We start from the raw sequence: 25170 nt of genomic DNA, 5'->3' as shown, positions 1-25170 counted from the left end.
GTATTTTAATCCGGTTATATAATATCCGAACAAAAAACAGTTTCACTGTAGAAAAAATAAAGCGCCAAGTCCCCGTTCATAAGACTATTAAGAAAAAAAAAAATTTGTTTTTCTTTACAAAAATATATAAAATAAAAAATTAAAAATCCAAGTAACCGATATGATTGTTTATGATTTTCGGAAATTAAAAAAAATTTTGTTATAAATTTAAAAATTAAGAAAAAAAGTTTGGAACGTATTTAGTGTGCGCAGTTGCAAAATTTGAAAAAATTGAAATACACAATGACGCACACCAAGTACGTTCCAAAATTTTTTTCTTAATTTTTAAATTTATAACAAATTTTTTTTTAATTTCCGAAAATCATAAACAATCATATCGGTTACTTGGATTTTTTAATTTTATTATTTTATATATTTTTGTAAAGAAAAAAACAAATTTTTTTTTCTCAATAGTCTTATGAACGTGGACTTGGCGCGATTTTTTTACAGTGAAACTGTTTTTGTTCGGATTTTAGTATTTTTTGTAATTATAATAAAAATTTACGATTGGTACCAACTTAATTAAGGTAGTACCCTCGCGACTTCCGTCGTCAAAAGTTTGTGCTAGAGTGTATGGTACATATACTTTAGAGTCATTATTGACAAGCCTAAAACTTTTTGCTGTTTATGTACTTATTTTAGCCAATCACAAACGAGAAACTGATCGTTTGAAAAGTCTGGCAACACTGCGTGAGCGTTAAGATATTTTATAGTGGTTATACTGTAGTGTTTTGGACTAACTGTAGATTAACCTCTGTTTTGACACATGCGTTTACTTATTTATTTACATACATTTATTCGGAAATATAACTACAATGTCTGAAAAATTGACTTATAAAGGACGATTCATAAAAAAAAGTCCTTGAAAAACGACAGAAATCACTAGCAAATATGCAAATAACAAATAGAAAAAAAATAATTGACAATATTGTGTTGTTTTTCAGAAAAATCAGTAATTGAAGTTTTTATGTTGATGTATTTACGGATTTTAAATTTTAGTATTTTTTTATTAGTTCATCTGACTATTATTCTCATAATATATGAAAGAGTAATATATATTATTAAATTCAACTTACCAACTTTTCGAATTTTCATCACTATAAAAACATACCTATTTCCATAAAATAATCAGTGTTACTTTTTTTTAAATAAATAAAATTAATAACTATAATGTTACACTTAAAGTAAATTAAACTTTTCAAATTTTTCAGCGCATGCGCGTCTCATATTTTTTTCGCGGCTCACAAAACTTGCGTTGTTGCCACAGTTTTATTAACGTATCCCCTCCTCGGCTAAAGTCTGGTAAATTTTTCATTACTTATTAATAAATATCTCTGAAACTGTCTGGTAATTATCAATGAAATTATTTTTAGAAAATTGTTTAGTTGTTAGTTAACGTTAATCTAGTTTTTTAAAAGAATCCTAAGAAAAGTTTCTGAGATATAAAAATGTTTGTAGGTAAACTTTTCGATATCCCGTACACCGCAATGTAAAAGAGCGTTCAAAACTCAAACTTTGAAATTAAATATCTCTGAAACTAAATGGTCAAAAATTTTCAAATTGCGCCAATCGACGCAGAATTATATGAATATTAATCTGCCGAAGTTAAAAAAAAATCCTAAGAAAACGACTCTGGCGAGGGTACTACCTTAAATCTCGCGTTGGTTGCATTTTTTATAGCAAACTATCCCCTTGAAACTACAGTTTATGTAAAAATAATTCTAGCGCACCCTGGCGGGCGTAGATGCAAGCTGTGAAATATCTATTTTTAATTGTAGTTTCCCATCTAATGAAGGATTACTATGCATTCTCGAATTATTTAGTCTGTGGCAGATCACTTTGCCCATCGAAAAAAAGTCAGGATCGAAATTTTTGCGTTGCTATAGTTTGTGCTGATTAAATTTAATAATTTCAAGTAGATTAATTGTTATAAGTGAATATAATTAATTAATAACAGTCAAATAAAGTATGAATTACTGTTATAATATACAATTTAGGAAAAAAAAGTACCGTAGAATTAAATAAAATTTTGCAACCTCAAAATACCGTTCTGATTACAGTAAACACAGTCGGTAGTCTGGCGCTTCGTTTACAGCAGATTTGAACGGAACTTGGCGCCAGATTCTACCGAATCTGTGGATAGATGAGACACGACCGCATCAAATTTTATATCTATAAAAATAACTAAATATGTGCATTAGGGTGTGCCAAAATATAACTTCCGTGAAGAACCTTTTAAAATTGGAATTTTGAGTTCCGCTTTTAAAAGCAGCTGTGTTTAGGCCTTTTATAAGATATTTTGGGGTGAGACGATAAATTTGATTTTCATAGAATTTTTTAACAGGAGCTTAGTTTGGGCACTTCCGCTGAGAATTCAAAATTTGGCCGGAAGTGCCTAATTAAAACACATTGTGCATACACGAAAAAGAAATTTTCTTTTAAAATTACCGTTAAATTCACTGTAACGTGGGACATAATGCGGCTTTTTTATTTACCATTTTTGTTATAAAAATTATGAAAAAATTAATTTATTTTATGGTAGACTTCATAAAATTTACCGAAAACCCAATAAAGTTTACGGTAGAGTACAGTAAAATTTGGTAAAAAAAGGTTAAAAATTATCTCACTTACCCACAAATGATTAGGTCGTGCCATCCGTCCCACTCCAATGACAATAGAGGGCATGACATCACCTTATAGTTAGCGAATTTTATCTTAACTTGCAGCTTCCAGGTTTGGTTGCACAATAATAGCTCAGATACTGAGTAGTCTGACCTTCGACTCTCTAAACTCTTATTAACAATAATTAATTTTTATAATATTTAGCTAATGCCGATTGGAGATCGAAGGTTCGAATGCTGCAAATGTTATATTTGAATCGATACGTTTTCAATTAAACAAATTAAAAAATTAAAGTTAAAACAATGCTAATTTAGAAATTTTAAAAAACAGATCATTGAAAGAATTTTTTTTTTTTTTTTTTTCAGTGAAATAAATTAAATAATATTTTAAATTTATTTCCTACTATTTATATGATAATTAATTGGATAATTATTATCAATAGATTGAACTTGAACTTTTATAAAGAAAATGTATAAAAATTATTTTTTATGATTATTGATAGAAAATACAATCACTTTTATAATTAAAATTTGTTTGAAATACACTTTGATATAAAATGAAATTTGACAAACATTTTATATGTATAATTAGATTAGACTATATGTACGATATCAATGTTATTATCAACTAATATGTTGATTTAATCAAACTTTATCTCTTCAAAATTAATTATTATCATATACGTCATCCATAAATAAATAACAATAGATCTAGTTATATATTACCACCCGAATCTGTATAACAATTATTAGTTATACATGATCATTAGAGTCCGAAAGTTTAATTTTTCAGTACAAACTATACAAAATTTCGATCGTTAACATAAGTACTGAAACATGATTATATTTACATAATCTTATATATGATCATTTATAATCAGTATCTGTTAAGAATTATGAATTTTCATCGCGGGAAGATATGAAATTCGTATTTTTTGTAAATTTTTTGTTTACCATTTGCGAACATTTTTTTCTGTTGTAGGTAATTGAATATACGCATTTCTTGCATTTGTATTAAATAAAATACAGGCAACAGGTGATAGACGAGCGAGCAGACAGGTAAATGGTTTGATTCGAGTCAAAATGGGCCTGCTAAGTTTAACCGTTGCAGTTATGTGATTAATTTAAGATGCTTAGTTTTAACGAAGTTAATAACAATTAACATATTTTAATAGTGATAAAATAAAAAATAGTCTAGTAAAAGTTATCAGAGCAGTTTAAGGAAATTTATAAAGTTATCAAGACAGTTGATGGAGAAATATTTATATATTTACATATAATTTTAAGGTTAGAAGCTCTTATAACAGTATTTCAGAATTAAATTGACAAAAATTATCAACACAATTTTAGTAAAATAAAATACATAAAATGTGATGTAATAGTTTTTATATTATAAACTAAGATGAAATGTATCAATTAGAACTTGATACTAAAATAAATGAGAAAAATTTTACATCAATCGGATAATTCATGATGTATTCATAAGTGAATAGTAGTCGAGAAAAAAATGAAAAAGTCAATAATGATGAGGAAAAAATGATTACTCCATTAAAAAAATACTCTCTTTCATTGAATTTTTTTTAAGGTATGTATTCTAGAATACCTAATGTATTGGGTTAATATAAATATAATAACAAATAATTAAGTATTAACATTGTCATCATCTACATAATTATAGTTTTAAAATAGATAATGTGAATAAACTGTTACGACTATTAGGTTGTATGTGTACAATAAGTGTAAGTTATCGTCATTGCTATAACATTGTAAGTTTTCTAATACACAGTTTTGAATAGGGGACTTCAAAGAGTAGGGTATGTACAATGAAGGTAGGACTTGATGGGATTTAGTACAGCTGTCGCTTGCTGGCACATAGAATATAGTAATTATAGTCGAGTAACAGACGCTATTAGTCGGTTAAAATTAAAAAAATTTTATTTTTATTTTTATCAGTTTATATATATGTTTCTTTTTTTTATTGTAGATTTTCAAATATTGAAATAAAAGTTTTTATAAATAAGTAATCATTTGTATGCTAATAGTTGGTAATTATCGGGTTTTGTAATGTTTTCAAGTAAAGTTATTGTTTTAGTTTAATATGTAAATAGTCCCTTACAGTTGGGTCGTGTTTGAATAAAAAAATTTATTGAAGAACTGTATTGATCAAATGCAATATTTTTGCAAATGTATTTTTAATAATTTAAAATAATTTATCATGTTGATGATCAAGCGTGGTTGAGGCAATAATTTAAAAAAATTTTTATAATTATGATAAGTTGTTGAGTTTATTGGAAACTATTAATTACAAACGCATCATTGAAAACTAATATCATTATAGCTACGAATAATAGAGAAAAACGTAAATATAATACATATTATCTCAATGAAATTCCGAAGAGGCATCAATGATGAAAATATAAAGATGGAACTTGTTTCCCATCGTCATACCACTTGTTCTAGTCGAATATCGAGCAAGAAAAGATTTAAGCCAGTGCGATCTTCTGTTAAATTAATGTCAAAGCTGTATAGCCAGATTGAAGTTAACCATTCCTTAAAATCCAATGTCGGAAAAAATACATTATTAGATTCAACAAAAAATTTATCGACAATTAATAGCTTAAAAAACTCAATAAATGTTAATAAGGTATCTCTTGATTTCGAATCCAAATTATCGCTAAATTCTGACAGTTGCAAAAAAAATGAATTAACCAGTGAATTGACAAGTGACAATGTATATCTTAGTTATAAAGGATACGAAAATCCTAGCTTTGTTCTAGATTCTTCCCTTGAATCTTCTATAACTGAATATCTTTTTGAACCATTTAATGATAGAAAAGAAAAAACAGATAACTGTGAAGCAATAAAATTACCAAATGGTTTGCATAAACAAATAGGAAATAATTTTTCTGTTGTTGCTGATGAGCATTGTAATAATCACAGAGATTTTTCACATAAATATACTCAGCAAAAAAGAAGCAACAATGAAAATGATAACTACAAGCATTTACCCATCAATCGAAAAAATAGTTTTAGTTGGAAAACTCAAACTAATCCAAAATGTTATTCACAACTTTTTGACGATCAGCACTCTGAAATCTCCACTTTAATTAGTATGTTTATTTTTATTCATAATTGTTTATATAATATAAATTTTTTCACCTAATGACATGTGAGATTTAAAAATTTTTTTGTTTTTTAATCTTTTCAAATGCTAAAAGTATTAACTGTAATAAAAGTCTTTTTTCATTTTTGTAACTTTCGATTTACTTTTTAACGTTATTAAATTCTCTCATCTCATTGAATAGAATAACGATTCTTTCAAGAAATGGAATTTTTAGAAGGGTTCGGAAAAAAAAAAATTCAACTTCAACTGCATAGTCATGAAAGCAACTACTTGATAGTAGGGTCCATCAACCCTTTAACGGCTCAGCTTTCTCTCAACATGTACTTGCATGGTATTTTTTCATTTTTTGTTGTAATATATACTTTTATATATATATATATATATATATATATATATATATATATATATATATATATATATATATATATAAGGATGGTTCATTTCCACAAAGTTTTTTTTTTTTTCGCTGCTCATGCAAAATATTAATCTACAAATAGAAACAAAAATTCTCACCAAGTTTGAGCTCTTAATATTAGTTTTAAGAACTTACAATTTAAATTTAAAGTTTTTCCATTCAAAATGCATGTAAAAAATTATTTTTTTTTTTTCAAATTTCTAATGCTTACCCGGCTTTTACAATATTGCAAATCGGTTTGATGGACCTTGTGGGGAATTTCACGCTCTTCAAAATAGCTTTAGAGTTTTTTTGTGTAACTTACACTGGTTCACCAGTAGGAGTCGTCAAAGTACAGTTTTTGAAAAAAATATATTTTCTTCTAATTTTTCGAGCAAACTGCCAAAAGTAAGAAGAAAAAAAGGACCGGCTCATAAAAAAAAAATTATACGACCAATATTTAATGAATTTACAGCTATTTTTGTACCGGAAAATGTAAGAAATTGATAAATACTAACCCGGAAAAAAATGATCAGATCTGATCAGATATGAACAGGCATGAGTCTTCAGGTCTGATCAGATATGAAAAATGACCGGGTCTGATCAGACCTGGCCAGGCATGTTCATGTCTGATCAGATCTGTTCATGTCTGACTCGATTAGGTCCATAAAAAAAAAAAAAAAAGATTGGTGCCGACGGGGATTTGAACCATGTACGTTGCGCTCTTCATACTCATACTTTACCTGTTGACCCAATGACTTATCTTAACTCTTGTGTACCTTTCAATCTACTTTAATTTAAGTAATTTAAATTTTATACATGACTTATCCTTATAGTTAACGGAGTTCTATACTTAATTTATTAATTATACACAGTAAAAAATTTCGCGTCATTTCGTCAAAAAATTTCGTGATAAAAATTTTTATGTTAAATATTTAACACTTTTTTGTGTTAATTTAACAAAATTAATGTTAAATTTACATATAAAAGTGTTAAATATTTAACACAAAATTTTTTGACGCAATGACGCAAAATTTTTTACTGTGTATATTAGAGTGATTTATTTGGGACGGCTATGTATTTTTTTCGATCCATTAACATATGGTTCTCTGTAAAGTAAAAAAAAAATTTCTTCAAGGTTTATTCCGCAATTATAATTTTATTGTTTTCTTTTAAAATTGAAGTTTTTTTTAATTAAAACGTATAGGAAATGAAAAATTATTTGTGTGTTCTACAATTTAGCAGCTTTTGACACTACTGCAATGGACCAAGGTGGTAGCTTAAAATAATAACAGACACCTTGAAAGGACTTATCGCCTATCGATATCAACTGATATATTTTGGTATTTTCACGCTATCAAACTCAAACTTTTAATAAATAATCTTATTTTTCGCGTATTCAATAGAACACAGTAAAAAATTTTATGTCACTGCGTCAAAATTCATCGTTAAAAATCATCGTTTTGGCATGGAAAATTAAAAAGTTCATGCTTATATAAGCCGAAATTTTAGATGAAAGTTGTACATTTAAAATTTATAAGGGGATAGAAACTGATACGTCATACGGAACAAATTAATTTTAAAAATAGAACTGCAGTCTATAGTTCATGAACATTTCTTGTCAGCTGATATATGGAGTTTTAATCCTTATCTATTTTAGGCTAGATCAGACATGATTAGACATGGACAAGTCTGATCAGGTCTGAGCGTATTTAACGCTTTAGACATGAACAGGCATGGACAGGTCTGATCAGGTCTGAGCATATTTAATACTTCAGACATGAACAGGTTTGATCAGATCTGATCAGGTCTGAGCGTATTAAATGCTTCAGACATGAACAGGCATGAACAGACATAAGCAGGCATGATCAGGTCTGATCAGGTCTGAGCGTATTTAACACTTCCCGGGAAAAAATGATCAGATCTGATCAGACATGAACAGGCATGAGTCTTCAGGTCTGATCAGGTATGAAAAATGACCGGGTCTGATCAGACCTGGCCAGGCATGTTCAGGTCTGATCAGATCTGTTCATGTCTGACTCGATCAGGTCCATAAAAATCGGTGCCGACGGGGATTCGAACCGTACACCTCGCGCTCTTCAGACTGACACTTTACCTCTTGACCAAATGATTCATCTTAACTTGAGAGTATCTTTCGAGCTACTTCAAGTAATTCAAATTTTATACATGATTTATCCTTATAGTTAACGGAGTTCTATACCTAATTTATTAATTATTAATAATTAATCATATATTACAGTGATTTATTCGGAACGGCTATGTATTTTTTTTCGCTCCATTAACATATGGTTCTACACTGAGAGAGAATTTTATTCAATAGTAATAAAACAGTTTATTTGGACTTGAAAAAAAATTTAGTTAATATTAATAAAATTATATTTCATATAAATAAAATTATATTAGTATTTAATAAAATTTCATAAGTATTTAATAAAATTTTCTTAAATACTAATATTTAATGTTTATTAAAATAACCACGAACGACGCTTTCGTTTGCTGTCATTAATACGAATATTAAGTCATTAAAAGAAATAATCTCAAAAAAAAAAAAATTAATATTCATCAATTAATTATAATATATTCAAATATATTTTCACAGTAAAGTCTTTTAATAAATAGTATTAAGATTTTTTAACAAGACATCCTAACCTAACCTATTTGTTTACTTCATGACGAATCACATGTAGAGATTTTAAATAATAAAAATAAATAAATATTCGATTGAATTTATGAAATCATAGTCTTTATTTTTAACAAATGTGTCCCTACATTGTCTGGTTTTCTGCTTCTGTTTTCATTTTATTAAATAATGTCTAACTCTTATCGATTCATTTGTGAAATTTTTAAATTTAAGTGCATAAAAATTAACATCCACTCGGATAACAACAGTTGTAGACTTTGTATTTCAAAATATAGTTCCGACAAAATCTCAATTTTACTTAATTATTTATTCAATTAATTACTGATCAATACTTGTTAGTTAGTTGATTAATGAATTTTCTTTATATTACATGTAGATAAATATTCATTACATACTAAGAAACATTTATTAGTATTTAATAAAATTTTTATTAGTATTTAAGGAAATTTAATTAATATTTAATAAATTTTTATTTGGGATTAGCCAAATAAACGTTTTATTAAATAGTAATAAAATTTCATTACTATTAAATAAAATTGTCTCTCAGTGTTGGCTAGATATCAGACATGGACAGGTCTGATCAGGTCTGAGCGTATTTAAGGCTTCAGACATGAACAGACATGAGCAGGCATGAACAGGTCTGATCAGATCTGAACGTATTTAACGCTTCAGACATGAACAGACATGAGCAGGCATGAACAGGTCTGATCAGGTCTGAGCGTATTTAATGCTTCAGACATGAACAGGCATGAGCAGGCATGAACAGGTCTGATCAGGTCTGAGCGTATTTAATGCTTCAGACATGAACAGGCATGAACAGGTCTGATCAGGTATAATTTCAGGCCTGATCATACATGAACAGGCCTGCTCAGGTCTAATTTCAGGCCTGATCAGATATGAACAGGTCTGATCAGTCCTGATCATTTTTTCCCGGGTTCAGACATGAACAGGCATGGACAGGTCTGAGCACATTAAACGGTTCAGACATGAACAGGCCTGATCAGGTCGGATTTCAGGCCTGATCAGATATGAACAGGTCTGATCAGTCCTGATCATTTTTTCCCGGGAACTCATAATGTTATTTAGATTCGTTTTTTCTGTTCATTACCATTATATTTCCCTACACTAAGAACTTTTTTAAAATTATTATGATTTTTTACTCATAATGAATATAAAAACAACACAAATAAATATAAAAAAAACAATAAATAAACTACAAGAATAAAATTGTAACATAAATCTTGCAATTTTTCAACATTTCTGTCGTTAAGCAAAAAAATAAAAATAAAGATTATTCAATTTTTTGTAGCAAAATTCCAAAATTAGCAAAAAATTTAATTTTTTTCATTGTCAACTTTATTCACGCCAACTTTGTATAAGTAGAAATAAGTAGAAATCATTCTTTGAAAAATTACACCAAGCAGTCCCGAGATGGCATATTCTAACATTGCTCTAGTTAATTAGCATGATATTACCGTCTCTATTGTCTATGTAGACGGGTTCGATACTTTATGGCATACCTAACCTCAAAATAATTTTCTCATTGTTTGTTGTATTAAGTGATTAGTCCAAAAATCAAGTGACAGTGATACTAAGACAGAATAAGCCAATTTTTTAATAAACTATATTCAAATTATTATTTTAATATCAATTTTTCGCTGTCACTTGTATTTAACGGTTTATCGTTAACGGTGTAATCGTTAATCGTTAATCGAGTTTATCGTTAACGAGTTTGGTACATATGATGAAGATCAGAAACAATATTTATTATTAATGGTTCAACAATGTAGAAAAGAATTTCCAACGTGTGCCAAATAGCTATATTTAGCTTCAAAATCTTGATGTGTTTTCAATAACATAAGTAATTATTTAAAATTTATTAACTTGTGTTTTATAACTATTTAGATGCTTATTACATTTGAAGTATTTTCCATAATAACGTAACCTTCTGTTATTTCGATTCATTTTTTCTATTTATTACCATTATATTTCCCTACACTAAGAACTTTTTAAAAATTATTATGATTTTTTACTCATAATGAATACAAAAACAACACATGAATTCATAAAAAAGCAACAAAAATTTAATCAAAATATACAGAGTTCTACGTCAGGAATAACATTATGAGTTAGTATTTATCAATTTCTTACATTTTCTAGTGTAAAAATGGCTGTAAATTCATTAAATATTGGTCGGATAATTTTTTTTATGAGCCAGTCCGTTTTTTCTTCTTACTTTTGGCGGTTTGCTCGAAAAATTAGAAGAAAATATTTTTTTTTCAAAAACTGTACTTTGACGCCTCCTACTGGTGAACCAGTGTGAGTTACATAAAAAAAACTCTAAAGCTACTTTGAAGAGCGTGAAATTCCCCACAATGTCCATCAAACCGATTTGCAATATTGTAAAAGCCGGGTAAGCATTAGAAATTTGAAAAAAAAAAAATAATTTTTTACATGCATTTTGAATGGAAAAACTTTAAATTTAAATTGTAAGTTCTTAAAACTAATATTAAGAGCTCAAACTTGGTGAGAATTTTTGTTTCTATTTGTAGATTAATATTTTGCATGAGCAGCGAAAAAAAAAAAAACTTTGTGGAAATGAACCATCCTTATATATATATATATATATATATATATATATATATATATATATATTAGGGTGATAAAAAAAAAAAAAAAATTTTTTTTTCTTCCAAACAGGCTCGAAAGTTTCTTTTAGGTGTAAAAAAATTACTGTTATGAGCCCTTAATATTAATATTACCATTGTCCTCATCGCATTTTTTTAATTCCCATAAGAATAACATGGGAAAAATTTTTTTTGCTCCTGATTTTTATACCGTTTAAACGACTGATTGACTTATAAATCGCTGATTTAATCTTTATAGAGAATTGAACACTCTACAAAAAAGGTCTGATAAAATTTTTTTATTTGTCCACGCGTTCAAAAGTTATTCAAAATCAAAGTTCAATTTTTCAAAAATTTGATCAAATTTTATAAATGACACCGAAACTGTTGGTTTCAGTGTCAAAATAAGGATACAGTTTTTTGTTAAACATAAATTGGACTTCTGATAAATGTTGATCAATGATTTTTTTTTATTCAATCCAATAAATATGATGCTTTTAAGGAATTTATTCGCAATAAACCAAAAAATAAACAATTTAATTCTATTATTATGTTCACTTTCATTTTATTCATAAGTTTTGCTCAAAAAATTGTTTATTTATTTACATTTATTTATTACATTAAATATTTATGATTGAAGTAATTTTTTATAACAATTCGGAAAAACGTTGTCGATTGCCACGAACAACCTGTAATAAATACTGCAACTGACCTTCATCTTTAATTGGGCAGCAGTTATATTCTTCAATTAGTGCAGTATCCCGTTCAGCAACGTCGTTTGTTACTTTTAAAGTTTTGAAAAATTCCAGATAAATTTTGAACCTGTCATCATTGGGCCATGTAGAAATATTTTCTTCTATGAAATCAGAGAGTAATTAAAATTTTTTAAATAGCTCCAACGAGTTTTTTGAAACAAAGTCGCTCAAATCTACATATGATATCGATGACAATGTTTCGATCGATATTAGAAAGAAAATGGTTTATGCCATTAACACTCGAGAGGGCTTTACATTAATGGATTAGCGAGGTATTGCACTAATTGAAAAATATAACTGCTACCTAACTAAAGATGAAGAACAGTTGCAATATTTATTACAGATTGTTCGTGGCCATCAACAACGCTTTCCGAATTGTTATAAAAAATCACTTCAATCATAAATTCTTACTATCCCTACTATCCCTAGTCCCTACTAATATTATAAATGTGAATGTAAGTTTGTTTGTTACGCTTTCACGCAAAAACTACTTAACCGATCATCATGAACCCTTGTACACATATTCTTGGAGGTATTCGAAGTAACATAGGATACTTTTTATTAAAAAAAAAAATTTATTTTTTACGAAAGATAAAAAAATTGTTTGTCAAAAAATTAGAATCACATTGATTCAGTTCTATTGGAAAGTAATTATCTTTGATATTTATCTAAGGGCTTCAACGCGAGCGAAGCCGCGGGTAAATGCTAGTATTTAATATAAATAAATAAGCAATTTTTTGAGCAAAACTTATTAATAAAATGAAAGTGAACATAATAATAGAATTAAATTGTTTATTTTTTGGTTTATTGCGAATAAATTCCTTAAAAGCATCATGTTCATTTGATTGAATAAAAAAAATCATTGGTCAACATTTATCGGAAGTCGAATTTATGTTTAACAAAAAAATTTTATCCTTATTTTGACACTGAACCAACAGTTTCGGTGTAATTTATAAAATTCGATCAAATTTTTGAAAAATTGAACTTTGATCTTGAATAACTTTTGAGCGCGTGGACAAATAAAAAAATTTTATCAGATTTTTATTGTAGAGCGTTCAATTCTCTATAATAATTAGAACAGTGATTTATAAGTCAATCAGTCGTTTAAACGGTATAAAAATCAGAGGGAGCAAAAAAAAATTTTCCCATGTTATTCTTACACAGTAAAAAATTTTGCGTCATTGCGTCAAAAAATTTTGTGTTAAATATTTAACACAAAATTTTTTGACGCATTGACGCAAAATTTTTTACTGTGTATGGGAATTAAAAAAATGCGATGAAGACAATGGTAATATTAATATTAAGAGCTCATCATAGTAATTTTTTTACATACAAAAGAAACTTTTGAGCCTGTTTGGAAGAAAAAAAAATTTTTTTTTTTTTAGATTATATATATATATATATATATATATATATATTTTTTTTTTATTTTTTTTCAACTTCTCTCTACTTATTTCTTTCAATCAAACATGATAATAACTATCAAATAATTTTGAGTTACACCTTACTAATAAACAAAAAATTTTTTAGTTTTATTTGCAGCAATTGAACAGGAAAATTTAGAAAAAGTTAATTCAATTCTTGAGTCTGCAAATGTTGATATTAATAGGTAAGAATATATCATTTTTATCATTTACTATTATTTAACTCTTTGACAGACACTTTTTTTTGACTGAGTATAATTATAATGTTAATTTTTTTTTAAAATATTTAAAAAAAAATAAAAACATGAGTTTTGGTATCGTCGATTCTGCTCTCGCGCGGGTTCGATTCCCCGCTAGATTCCACGCATTCCGCTCTGGAGTCTGGAGCAAGGTTGATAGTTAGACTTAAAGCATATTGCATCGCTCATCGCCGAAAAAATGTATGATGGCAGTGAGATATAGCTTTTGCGTTAAGATATACATTGATATTCTGCACTATATTATACATGTATTAATGAACTTATGTTTTTTGTTATGTTTCAGTGTAAATAGCGACGGATTTTCCCCATTAGATTTAGCTGTACTTGGGAATAATAAAGCATTAATTAATATATTAATCGCACATGGTGCTCGAGAAGGAAATCAATGTTAGTTTGAGAAACTTTCGTTATTTATAAATTTAATTTAATTCAAAATATTTTATAATTTACAGTTTCATCTCCTGAAAACTTAAGTATTCACTTGACGTCTTTAATGCAGACAGCTGAACATAAATTATCTAAAGCAAGTAGACCTGAATCTTGTTTAGCTACCAAAACTACATTATTAGAAACTCGAAATATTACGGCAAGTCTTTCAACAATGAATAATTTTCACTCTGGATGGACTGATGACACAAATAGTAAACAAACTGCACTCTGGGAACGTAGAGTAAGAACGCTGAGAAAAATGTTAGCTGATTTTGACCAAGCACGTAAGTACATACTTTTTTTCCGTATGAGTCATTCCATTAAATAAAATTGTTTTTACGAGACAATTTCTGCCTGAAGGTCATAATGAAAACACACATATTTGCAAGTAATTGAGTTCTTCAAATTCGTAAATGAAGTTTTTAATGAATTTTTTCGTAGGAAAATAAAAATTACCTAAAAATTTAGGACCTTAATATTAAGTCGATTCCAAATGATTACACCGGCACACAAAAAAAAAAGTTGTCAGTACTTTTGACCGGACCTACCTATCTTTATGTATTTTGACGCGCTGAATCTGAATCTGAAGTCAGCTTTGCTCGTACACCGTCAAAATTTTGAGTAAAATCCAGAAAACCCAAAAAATTGCGAAAAACTGCAGTCACAACGATGAATAAAATTTTGTGGACTCAGATCAAGTATGATTTTTATGTATTTCAATTCACTGAATCTGAATCTGAACCTTAACTAGCCCGTTGAGCCGTCAAAATTTGAAAAAATAGCAAAAAACCAAAAAAAAAAAAAAAATGCAATAAATCATGAAAAATCGAAATTATCGAGATAAAAAAATTTTTTGGATTCAGATTGAGTTTGATTTTTATGTACTTTGTTTCACGGAATTTGAATCTGAAATCTTGTCCCTTTGAAGTTTTACAATTAAAAAAAATCTCAAAAAACCAAAAAAATCGGGAAAATTATAGTTATAAATATGAGAAAAAAATCTGTTAAACACAATTTCCGTTTTCTTCTGGTGTTTCTCTTGTTAGCATCCAGCAAAAATCTGACATCATGTTGACATTCTAATTTACTCTATACCTACCCTTCATTTCATTTAAGTCTTAATAAAATCGTCAGGAGCTCTACCATCTATTTTTCATAACAAGTAACTAATGACCTTCAAAAATGTAATCGAAGTAAAAAATATAATATTTCTGATTTTTCAGTGTGAGATAAATGAATTTAATATTTTTTTTGGAATCCTGAGTCGCTTCGTAAAAATGATTTTATTTTATGGAGTGACCCATATTCATCATTTTATTTACTTTTTTTTGTTCATTTATTTATACTCGAATTTTTTCCCTCCACAGGCCCCCCTGATATTCCACGCACAGTTAACCTGGAAATTATTGGAACCCAGTCAGTAATTGTAAAATTTGAAGAATCAACTAAAAAATCTTCTTCTGCATGTACCAAATTTAAAGTGCAATGGAGTACAAAAAAAAATTTTTCAGTTATCACAGGTGAAGTCGAAATATTTGACATTAGACAACGTCAATGCCAAATCGATAATCTTGTTCAAGGACAAAAATATTTTTTTCGAATATGTTTGGGGAACTTGAAGGGGTATAGTCAATTTCTACCTTCATCACCCCCTTGCGCTGTACCTAGCAGTAAGTATCAACCAATCAATAAAATAAAATTTAATGTTTGACTGTTGAAAATCAATAATAAAACCTCTATAATCATATCAAGGTTGGCGTGACATCGATGAACGATTACCCAGATATACAGATCAACTAGAACGATTAAATTTACTTTTGATCGAAATGCAACGTCCAGAGTATACTAAAGAATCATCAGCTAGTCAAAGACGCAATCATAAGAAAAAAACAATAAAACAACTATTTTCTGCTACAAGTAAATTTCAGAAAAATCTAAAACGTGGCATTTATTTAGCTTGTATTTTATATCACGAAAACAAAGTATTAGTAACCAATGAAGACTTTCTACCCGTAATTCAAATCGATGAAACTTATCCTAACTGTATATATAATAATTTTTATTGGTTAATGAAAGTTTCATATATTTGGGACAATTTAAAGACTTTAAAGCAAGACATGGAGAAAAATTATGAAAGTTCTATTAATCATTTCAAACTAAAATACCTTCAAGCATCGGTACAGATGCAGGCAAGTTCCTTTTTGTACTTTCATATTATTTATAAAAATACAATCAAATGATAAAATAATTTAATTTTCAAAAATTTAGGCTGCATTAGGTATTCAAAATTTGGGTGAAATTTACTACATGCCAATTAAAGACAGTCAAGGAACTGTAGTTATTTCAACGATTAATCATATTATATGTCCAAAATCAGTATCTTTACTCAATTGTAGATGGTTACCCCTCAGTAAAGTTATGAAAAAAACTATTATCCATGAAGAGAGCAATGTTTCAGACATTTTAATGTCAAGTATTCAAAATAAAATAACTTATCATCAGTTGAGCAGTATTAAACTAAATCGGGGACTTTATTTAGGATATCTGAAAATGCAAAGTAGCGTTGATCTCATTCAAATAGTGGTACCTGCTAAGACACCAAATGTTCTACCCCACTGCAAAATTCGTGATAATCCGTACGTATCCGCTGAAGAATGGAATCATTTGAAAAAAGTCATACACACATCAGTATCCGACAGCACAGTAAAAGTATGTGTTGCAGAAGAAGCAAAAGATTCATCCAACGAATCTCCAACAGTTGATCAAGGAAAGTTATTTATAGAAACGGTAGCAGTTGCTGTTAATCAGCTTTTTTCTTACATGGGCATAGATTTTCAAGATTTTGAAACTCACAGATTATATGACGCTGAAATTATTGAACTAACTGATGACGTATCATTCCTCATTGTTGTTCCACCTGTCGAAAATGTATGTTTAGTACCAGGTACTCGAGATATTTTTTTACAACGAGGGGATCTGTTGACTCTGCCTATACAAATTTTCGAAATGGTACAACTAAATGCTTATCAAAAAAACATAATCGATCGTTATTCGAAGCTTAGTTGTATTCTTGAATTAGAAATAGTACAAGCACAACATAAACATAGAGAAGCTTTTAGTTCGACTGAAGTTAGTGCAGCGAAAGATAAACTAACTAAACTACAAGAATTGCAGTCCCAAATGAATGATATTTGGAAAGGTGCTCGATGGTTAATTGATGTCATAACGTTTTCTCGTGACAGAGGTTTTTCTCAATCCGTGAGTATTTTAATTTTTTCATTGACTTTTTATTTATTTTTTATGTTTTTAATTTTAATATGCTTTTAATTGAGTGAGAGTTAATTTAACTCAGCAGTATCATAGTTTAAAAAATATATCTGCGTAAGAATCAGTAAACCTATTAATACATCAATTTATTAAACTGTAATGAGCAAATTATTATTATTATTTTTCATTATAGGTTCAACGAAATAATAGCGGTATCACTTTGAAATATTTACTGAATGTTAATCAAGGTAACGAATCCAATGCGCAATGTAGTAAGCGAATCTTGTTACAACTCCCTGCAAAAGATACAAAGTCAGTTAAAACAAATCCTAACAGAGGAAGTTGGCCTGGACTAAATACATCAAACAATCTGTGTGCTACTGAACTAAGTAAAAGTGAACAGCATCTGTTACAACAAGACATAATAACTGATGATACGACCTATATGAGTAATGTTTCCCAAACTGCTAATGATGAGGGAAGTGGAAGTAACGATTGTTCAAAATCATTTGCTTCTTCTCAATCAATTAAATCGAGTAGCTCAACATATTTAAATGGAACAACAGTAGCGATGTCATCTTCAAAGTCTGAAGACATTCTGTCACTTGATCGACATAAGCACACTCGAAGTGGACTGAAAAATAATTTTACGATTGTTAAATCAATTTCAGCAGGTATAAATCCTCAACTAGGTGAAAAATCAACGACTTATGAAAGAACAATGAAAGATATTTCAATTGATTCTGCAGCAAATACAACTACTTCACTAAGTGTTAAGAGTCTTAATTCGGATAGTATCCATTTACCATACACAGATAATTCTAATGCAATCTCACATCCCATTAGAAGTCACATATCCACAGTCCATACTAAAAGTGATGTACTGAAATCTACGGCAAGTGTAGCAGCTACAGCAAGCATTTCAATGGATACTCATCTAGATGAATTAAAAGATCAATCAACTGTTTTACCAGTTCCACCACCAGGCATTCTTCAGGTAAAAATATTAACAATAACTGTATGTATTTTGAATCAACCTGATAGCCACCTCATACTATAAGTTCTTGTAGCTAAGTTCTTGTCGTTAAACTTAACGACAAGTTATCGTTAAGTTAACGTTAAGTCTAGAAATGCCCATCCTTATATGCAAGTTGACAATAAGATAGTGCCGATATTTAAAAACAAGTTATCTATAAGCTTATAGTAAACTTGAATAGAAAATTTCGGCAACTTAACGGCAATTGTTTCAATACAATTCTTTGAAGTAAAGTTTGACCATAACTTTACGATAACTTGTAGATTATAACTTATTGCCAACCTACTTTTCGTCAAGTTATCTATAATTCGCGGCACTAGGTTACCTGAAAGTTATAGTATGAAATGGCTATCAGGGCATATTCATTCGTCTACTTGAGAATTAGTAATTTCATTATTAAAATGATAGGAAAGCATAAAAACTAATACAATAAAACAGTCATGTAGAATATTAAAATAGAAAAATTCCAAATCTTTTAAGTGATTTTCTAAAAGCTTGTATCTTAGTTAATAATCTTGGTATCGAAAACAAAAAAGTATTTTTAAGTTTAAACAATTTGATTTTAAAGTTTTAAAATAAAAAATATTTTCAGACATAATATAATACCCGGTGTAATTAAAAACAAAAATGCAAAGTGCCAATTTTGAGAGTTTTTTTAATCTCTAGTTAGATATTTTTATGCATAAAAATTCGAAATCAACTTTTTGGAGTAGTTTATCTAGATAATTGTACTTCACAATTTCTATGTTTCAAGTTTAGTAAAAATTAATAATTTTCTTTATGAATGCATTGCAATTATTCTTTTTGTTTTCTTAGGTATATGTTGCCTATGAAACTGGGTTAGCTTCCGGAACAAGTTTGAAATTGCATGTTACTCCGAGAACAACAGCACGGGAAGTAGTTGATTTAGTTGTCAAACAATTAAACATGGCAGTTGTACTCAAAGGACAAGAAGGACCGATTTACTCAGCTGAAGAATTACCTAATTTTTGTTTAGTAGCTGTTATTGGTGCAAGAGAGCGATGTTTAAGAGATGACTTTAAACCATTACAGCTTCAAAATCCATGGAAAAAAGGCCGTCTTTATGTTAGACAAAAACAAGATGTTTTAGCTGCTCTTGAGCACAGCAGTAAACACTTGGCTTATTTGTAATAATAATAAAACTATTATTTTATATATTTTAATATGTATCATTATTATTAATATGTCACCAAACCTTGTTTGTTAATTGCATTAGAAGCATATTTTTTTAAGATATAAGATTTTTAATTTTATTTGATTAAACACTTTTGAAGTGACTTCTTGAAATAAACGTCTTCTGTCTAATCGATTTCAGTAAAAATCTATTAACCCTTTAGCGCTCAAATTATGAGTATTTAGTTCACACTCATCTTGAATGCAAATAATTTTCTTTTTATTGTACCAAAGATACAGCAAGTTTGATAGTGCGGATATCTAAAGGTGAGCTTCTCATAGACCGATGTGGTTAGTAATTTTTAGTTCTTCATGTCTCTAAACTTGTGCACTATATCAAGCCACATTTAATTTTTAACTTGCCACTATTAATAATTTTCCAGTAGTGATAAAATTTATAAGTAAAATTTAGACTAAAAAATGAATTATTACTTATAATATAATTAAAGAAATTAAGGACTCTTTTTTTCTGATGGATTCTTTTGATTTTTGAAAATTGAGTTTTAGAAGAATACTAAATTTTTTCTACTATTATAACTTTAAAAATTCTATTTTCTTGTATTTATATAATTGTTAAATTATTATTTAGTTATGTGTTTATTCATTTATTCCTTGAGCATAAATTTAAGCTTTTGTGACCATAAGTCATAACAAAAAAATTACAATATAAAATAATTTAATTAACCGCTATATAATTATCTCGAAAAAAAATAATGACTATTGAAAAATAAAGCAAAAACAAGTTTTAATTCATTCTGACTTAGTTTATAAAACAAAATTTGATAATTTGACTTGTGCGGGCAAATGGTATGATTAAGACAATATATTCGTGCAATGCAAATTTCGATGCAATGCAATCTTACATAGGCTGCAACTTCTGTTCATTGTCGCGAGAAGACTTGGATTTATCAATTATAATCCTTTATAAAATTCACACGTGATGAAAAGTTAATTTTAAATTTTCGAGTAAATATAATTTATCATTTTTGATTCTATATTTCATTTATAATTGCTTTCTAGAACAATACGATTTTCTAAAAGATTTATGAAATACGAAGTTAAACTTATAAATAATTTACTATTCGGTTCGATTAAATAAAACGCAAAAAAGCAAGGAATCCATAATAACAACGTAATTTTTCAAGCTATTCGTTCACAATAGTAATCAAGCCATAAGACCCATCATAATTGAATTGACTATTATAAGAAATACTGAAAAATATCTAGTTGAGAAAAAAACTATGTATACTATTTAAAACAGCAGAATATGTACACTATGAATGTTTTGAAAAAAATGATAATATTTATGATTTTTGATTTCTTTTTTAGTTATATTATGAACAAAAAAAATAAACTTTCACTTTTTATATTATTATTATTATTATTATGAGTTTTACTTGTATACCGTTTTCTGGTTTTTACAAGCCTCATGTCTCAGGGTCCCCGCATATAGTCTTTTTCGACTCTTTTATTATCAACATCTGCTTCCCGCTTTTTATTATCAATACGATCTTTTAACTCTTTTTATAATCAACATATTCTCCACATTTATAATCAACATATTCTCCAACATTTATAATCAACGTATTCTCCACTTTTATAATCAACATAGTTTTGCATCTCCGCATAGTGCTGCGACTTGGCCGGCTTACGCGTTATGATCAGTACCTGCATTTGCATTACGGCCTTAAATAGTATGGAGGGATTTCTATAATAACATTTTCACCTCCATAACTATACGGGAAAACCACAGAAAACCCGGTCAGTACAGTGGCTGGCAATGTAACGCACATATTCTTTATTTATAATCACTGAAAAATATTGGTGCGTGCCGGAATCGAACCTTGGACCCGCTCTTTCGAAATGCAGGTACCGAGCTGATTAGGCTATTGCCAGCCTACTTTCACTTTTTATAAATTATTTAAATTTTACGATTGAGCTTTAACTTGCAGAAATTAAAGTTCTCTAGAACTTTTTAGTATGCAACGAGAGCGGTTTCAATTAGTCCATTTGCTTCAAAGAATATTCAAAAGTTGCACGCACACAGGCACGCGCACCCTTCCATCTTAAAGCAATTGAACTTAGTTTTCTCAAACTTTACTTCCTAGACCTTATAAAAATTCAATTTTGTAAAAATCGGATTAAAAATAGTAACTTGCCTAATTCTTAAAAATTGATATTTCTATCCTTTTTTTTCATCAACGTATTTTCTTGTCTAGTGTGTTAAGTTAAAGAAAAAAACTTTATGGAAAATAAATTATTTTAGAAAAAAATCGTCAAATAATGAAATTCTCATAGTAAGCTAAATAGAATAATTATTACTGAATCTTAGAAATATCTTATTAGGAATATATCATCTGGGGATGATTATTTTATCTAGAACATTTTATCCAAAGATTTTATTAGAAATATTTTTTATCCGAGAATCTAATCACATGTCTTATCTCTAATTAAAATACACCTTAAATATTTTGAGTAAATTTTTGTTAGTTATCTACAACGAAATTTGACGATCAGTATTACCATAAAAATAGGAGAGTATGTTCTAATTGACCTTTATATGAGCAAATTTTTATTTCCAGATGATTGATTCTGAAGAAACTAAAACACACATGAGCAAAAAACGGTACTTAAATAGGCGAGGCATCGACCCAGAACTCGTACACGCATGCGTTAATATTAAGCCAACGGTATTTGTAAAATTACAAAAGCCATAACAAGAAAAAAAAATTAATTAGTCTTCGATGTTATATGTTATATGTTTCGATGCGATGAGTGATCGAGTTTGTATAAAAGTTAGTGTCTGATGTTATTCAAAGTAAACTTTAACAAGTAAATTGGTTTTTTTACTGACATTCAAAAATGAATTTGGTCGCATAGTAAGTTCAATACAAATATTGTTTTTATACATTTTATACTAATAAAAAAGTCTGCAAAATCATTTGCTATTAAAGTATTACTTTAAAATTTTCAAGTTGAATTTTTACTATTAACACTCACAATTTTTATTAACGATTAATTTCATTATTTTATCTATAAAAATAATTGAAATAAGACAATTTTAAATGATTCAAGAAATAATCAATAAATTCAATAACTATCTTACAATTTTATGTTAATATCACTTACGAACAATATTTTTTTCTCGACAAAATTTACTTTTTAAATGACTACTACTGCTTTCTTTCAATTTTCAAATTCGTCAATATCTATATTAGAGTTATAAAAATTACGAGATATTTATAAAATTCCAAATTTTTAGGTGATTTTTAACCGACTGTCACTTAAACAGAAACGGTGGAACCGAAAATACAAAATTAATATTAATTTTTTTGAATTATTTTTTTAAATTAATCGCTATTAAAAATCTCGCATAAACTATTAAACTGAGGGATTGAGGGGTATAGTTTTAAATTTTCAAAATCTTATTTTTTTTTTTTTTTTGACTATTTAAAAAGTAAATTTTTCTATGCTTTTTAGTACATATTTACTGAGCAATTTCATTCTTTCAACTTCAAATACTCTACGCTTATCCCGTGACGTAAATTCTTCTCTTCAAATTAATAACAGAAAGAATTGGGATTTTAAAGTATATGATGAGTATACTGCGATGTTTCTAAAAAATGCAAATTTTGAAGAAGCTGAAAATTATGGATTACAAGCAATGAATTTTTTGTTTGAAATAGAAGAAAAAAAAATATTTGAAAAGGGTAAGAAAATTATTAATTAGGATATCATTATTGTTTTTAATAAATAATCTTTTATATAGGATTATTTTTGAATTCCAATCATCCAGCACACTACGTTGCAGCATTCAATTATCAAACTGATGAAGCAAAAAGCTTCGCTAGAGTAGCATATGCTGCTTTGAAAGGCTCCAGAAATTTGATTGAAAAGTAAAAAATTTATTTACTTACTAATTGAAAAGTAAAACTATTTATTATTTGAGTGATGACTGGATTATTTATTTTTAAGGGATATCAAAAAAATTCTTCCAAGTTAAACAAATGCAATACATTTGATGTACACAGAAAGAAAAATATGGGAACTATTCCCATAATTTTATGGGAACAGTTCCCAGGCAATTATAGGAACTGTTCCCATGAATTATGGGAACTGTTCCCATAATTATAGGACATTTTCCCAGAATTATGGGGAAATTGTCCCATAACGATGGGAATGGTTCCCATAATGGTATAGGAATGGTTTCTATAATTATAGGAATGATTCCTATACAATTATAAGAACCATTCCTATAATATTATGGGAAATATTCCCATAATGATATAGTAATGGTTCCTATATCATTATGGGAATTATTCCCATAATGGTATAGGAAGGATTCCTAGAATATTATAGAAATCATTCCTATACCATTATGGGAATCATTCTCAAAATAAAATAAAGATAAAATCTTCGTGCGGAGTGAGTTCAAAATGATTCCTATAAAATGTACACGGAAAAAAAAAATTGGGGATGCCACATGATACATTCCTGTAGCAGCCACATGATTTCTTCATGGGGCAGCCACATGATTTTCATGTGACAGCAACATAATTTTTATGTAGTAGGCAATAATAGTTAAAACAACAATAATAATTAAATAATAATAATAATAATAATAATCTATATTATTAAGAGAATAAGAAAAATTTTGTGGCCAGTGTATTTATATGATAAAATGGGTTTTTGCTTGGAGTTGTGCCTTTTCAAGGTTTCATATCATTCTCACCAATAGTCAATTTATTATAATAAGAATTTAGGCTGCATTCGAAAATGCTCTGTGTCTAGATACATAATGAAGAAATGACTTTGTATCTAGTAAACTATTGACATTTTTGGAGATATAAGCTCATCCCGATGTTACACTCATCAAGAGCTTTCATTTGAATACCCAAATGCATTTTAATATATGTATATATTCAGTATATTCAGCATATTCAGTAAGCTTGAGAATCGGCTACTATCTATTTTTCTAACCTCTAAGTGATAAGGGGTGTTCACCCTAAAAATTTTTTTTTTATTTTTTTGATAAAATTTTTTTTTTTTTATTTTTTTATTATGTGGCATCAAAAAATACATACAAATCTAAATTTGCACTTTTCTTATCACCAACCCTTGCTTTTTAATAGTCATTTTCATAATTTTATCATTCTCTATCCCGCTCGATAACATCAATTATTATTACTTGGTAAGTTATCCCCTCCATGTGTCTACCGGTGTCACTTCTCACCCTGTAAACAGCACGGAGTAGGGATGTTACCTCTACAGTTTTCGGCTATTATTAGTGTTTATGCTTCAAGCGTAGTAGTTAAACATTTTTACTATCTCACAAGGG

General features: G+C 28.3%; 2 protein-coding genes across 7 annotated transcripts in view; both read left to right on the top strand.

Moving 5' to 3' along the window:
- LOC123259979 (ankyrin repeat and fibronectin type-III domain-containing protein 1) overlaps window positions 1-19822 on the top strand; it is a 100298-nt gene extending 80476 nt beyond the window's left edge. For 3 of the 6 annotated variants that reach the window (XM_044720827.1, XM_044720826.1, XM_044720831.1), the window contains 8 exons: window positions 13753-13831; window positions 14190-14293; window positions 14359-14619; window positions 15703-16005; window positions 16088-16524; window positions 16604-17593; window positions 17796-18599; window positions 19455-19822. In XM_044720827.1, coding sequence (XP_044576762.1) covers window positions 13753-13831; window positions 14190-14293; window positions 14359-14619; window positions 15703-16005; window positions 16088-16524; window positions 16604-17593; window positions 17796-18599; window positions 19455-19790 — 3314 coding nt within the window. In that variant the 3' untranslated portion in view covers window positions 19791-19822. Of the gene's footprint in view, window positions 1-4301; window positions 5771-5965; window positions 6116-13752; window positions 13832-14189; window positions 14294-14358; window positions 14620-15702; window positions 16006-16087; window positions 16525-16603; window positions 17594-17795; window positions 18600-19454 lie in introns of those variants that run through there. The other 3 variants (XM_044720829.1, XM_044720832.1, XM_044720830.1) reach the window with 3 other exon arrangements.
- Window positions 19823-22391: 2569 nt separating this feature from the next.
- Window positions 22392-25170, top strand: part of LOC123259252 (peroxidase-like) — a 13617-nt gene continuing 10838 nt past the window's right edge. Inside the window, exons 1-3 of the mRNA XM_044719595.1 lie at window positions 22392-22711; window positions 23313-23542; window positions 23602-23728. Of these exons, the coding sequence (XP_044575530.1) occupies window positions 22695-22711; window positions 23313-23542; window positions 23602-23728 (374 nt within the window). The 5' untranslated portion in view covers window positions 22392-22694. The remainder of the gene's footprint in view (window positions 22712-23312; window positions 23543-23601; window positions 23729-25170) is intronic.

Source organism: Cotesia glomerata, linkage group LG2 (assembly GCF_020080835.1).
Source record: "Cotesia glomerata isolate CgM1 linkage group LG2, MPM_Cglom_v2.3, whole genome shotgun sequence".
In the NCBI taxonomy this organism is placed as follows: domain Eukaryota; kingdom Metazoa; phylum Arthropoda; class Insecta; order Hymenoptera; family Braconidae; genus Cotesia; species Cotesia glomerata.
Note: the sequence above shows the minus strand (reverse complement) of the source record. Positions and strands in the feature narration are given on the sequence as shown.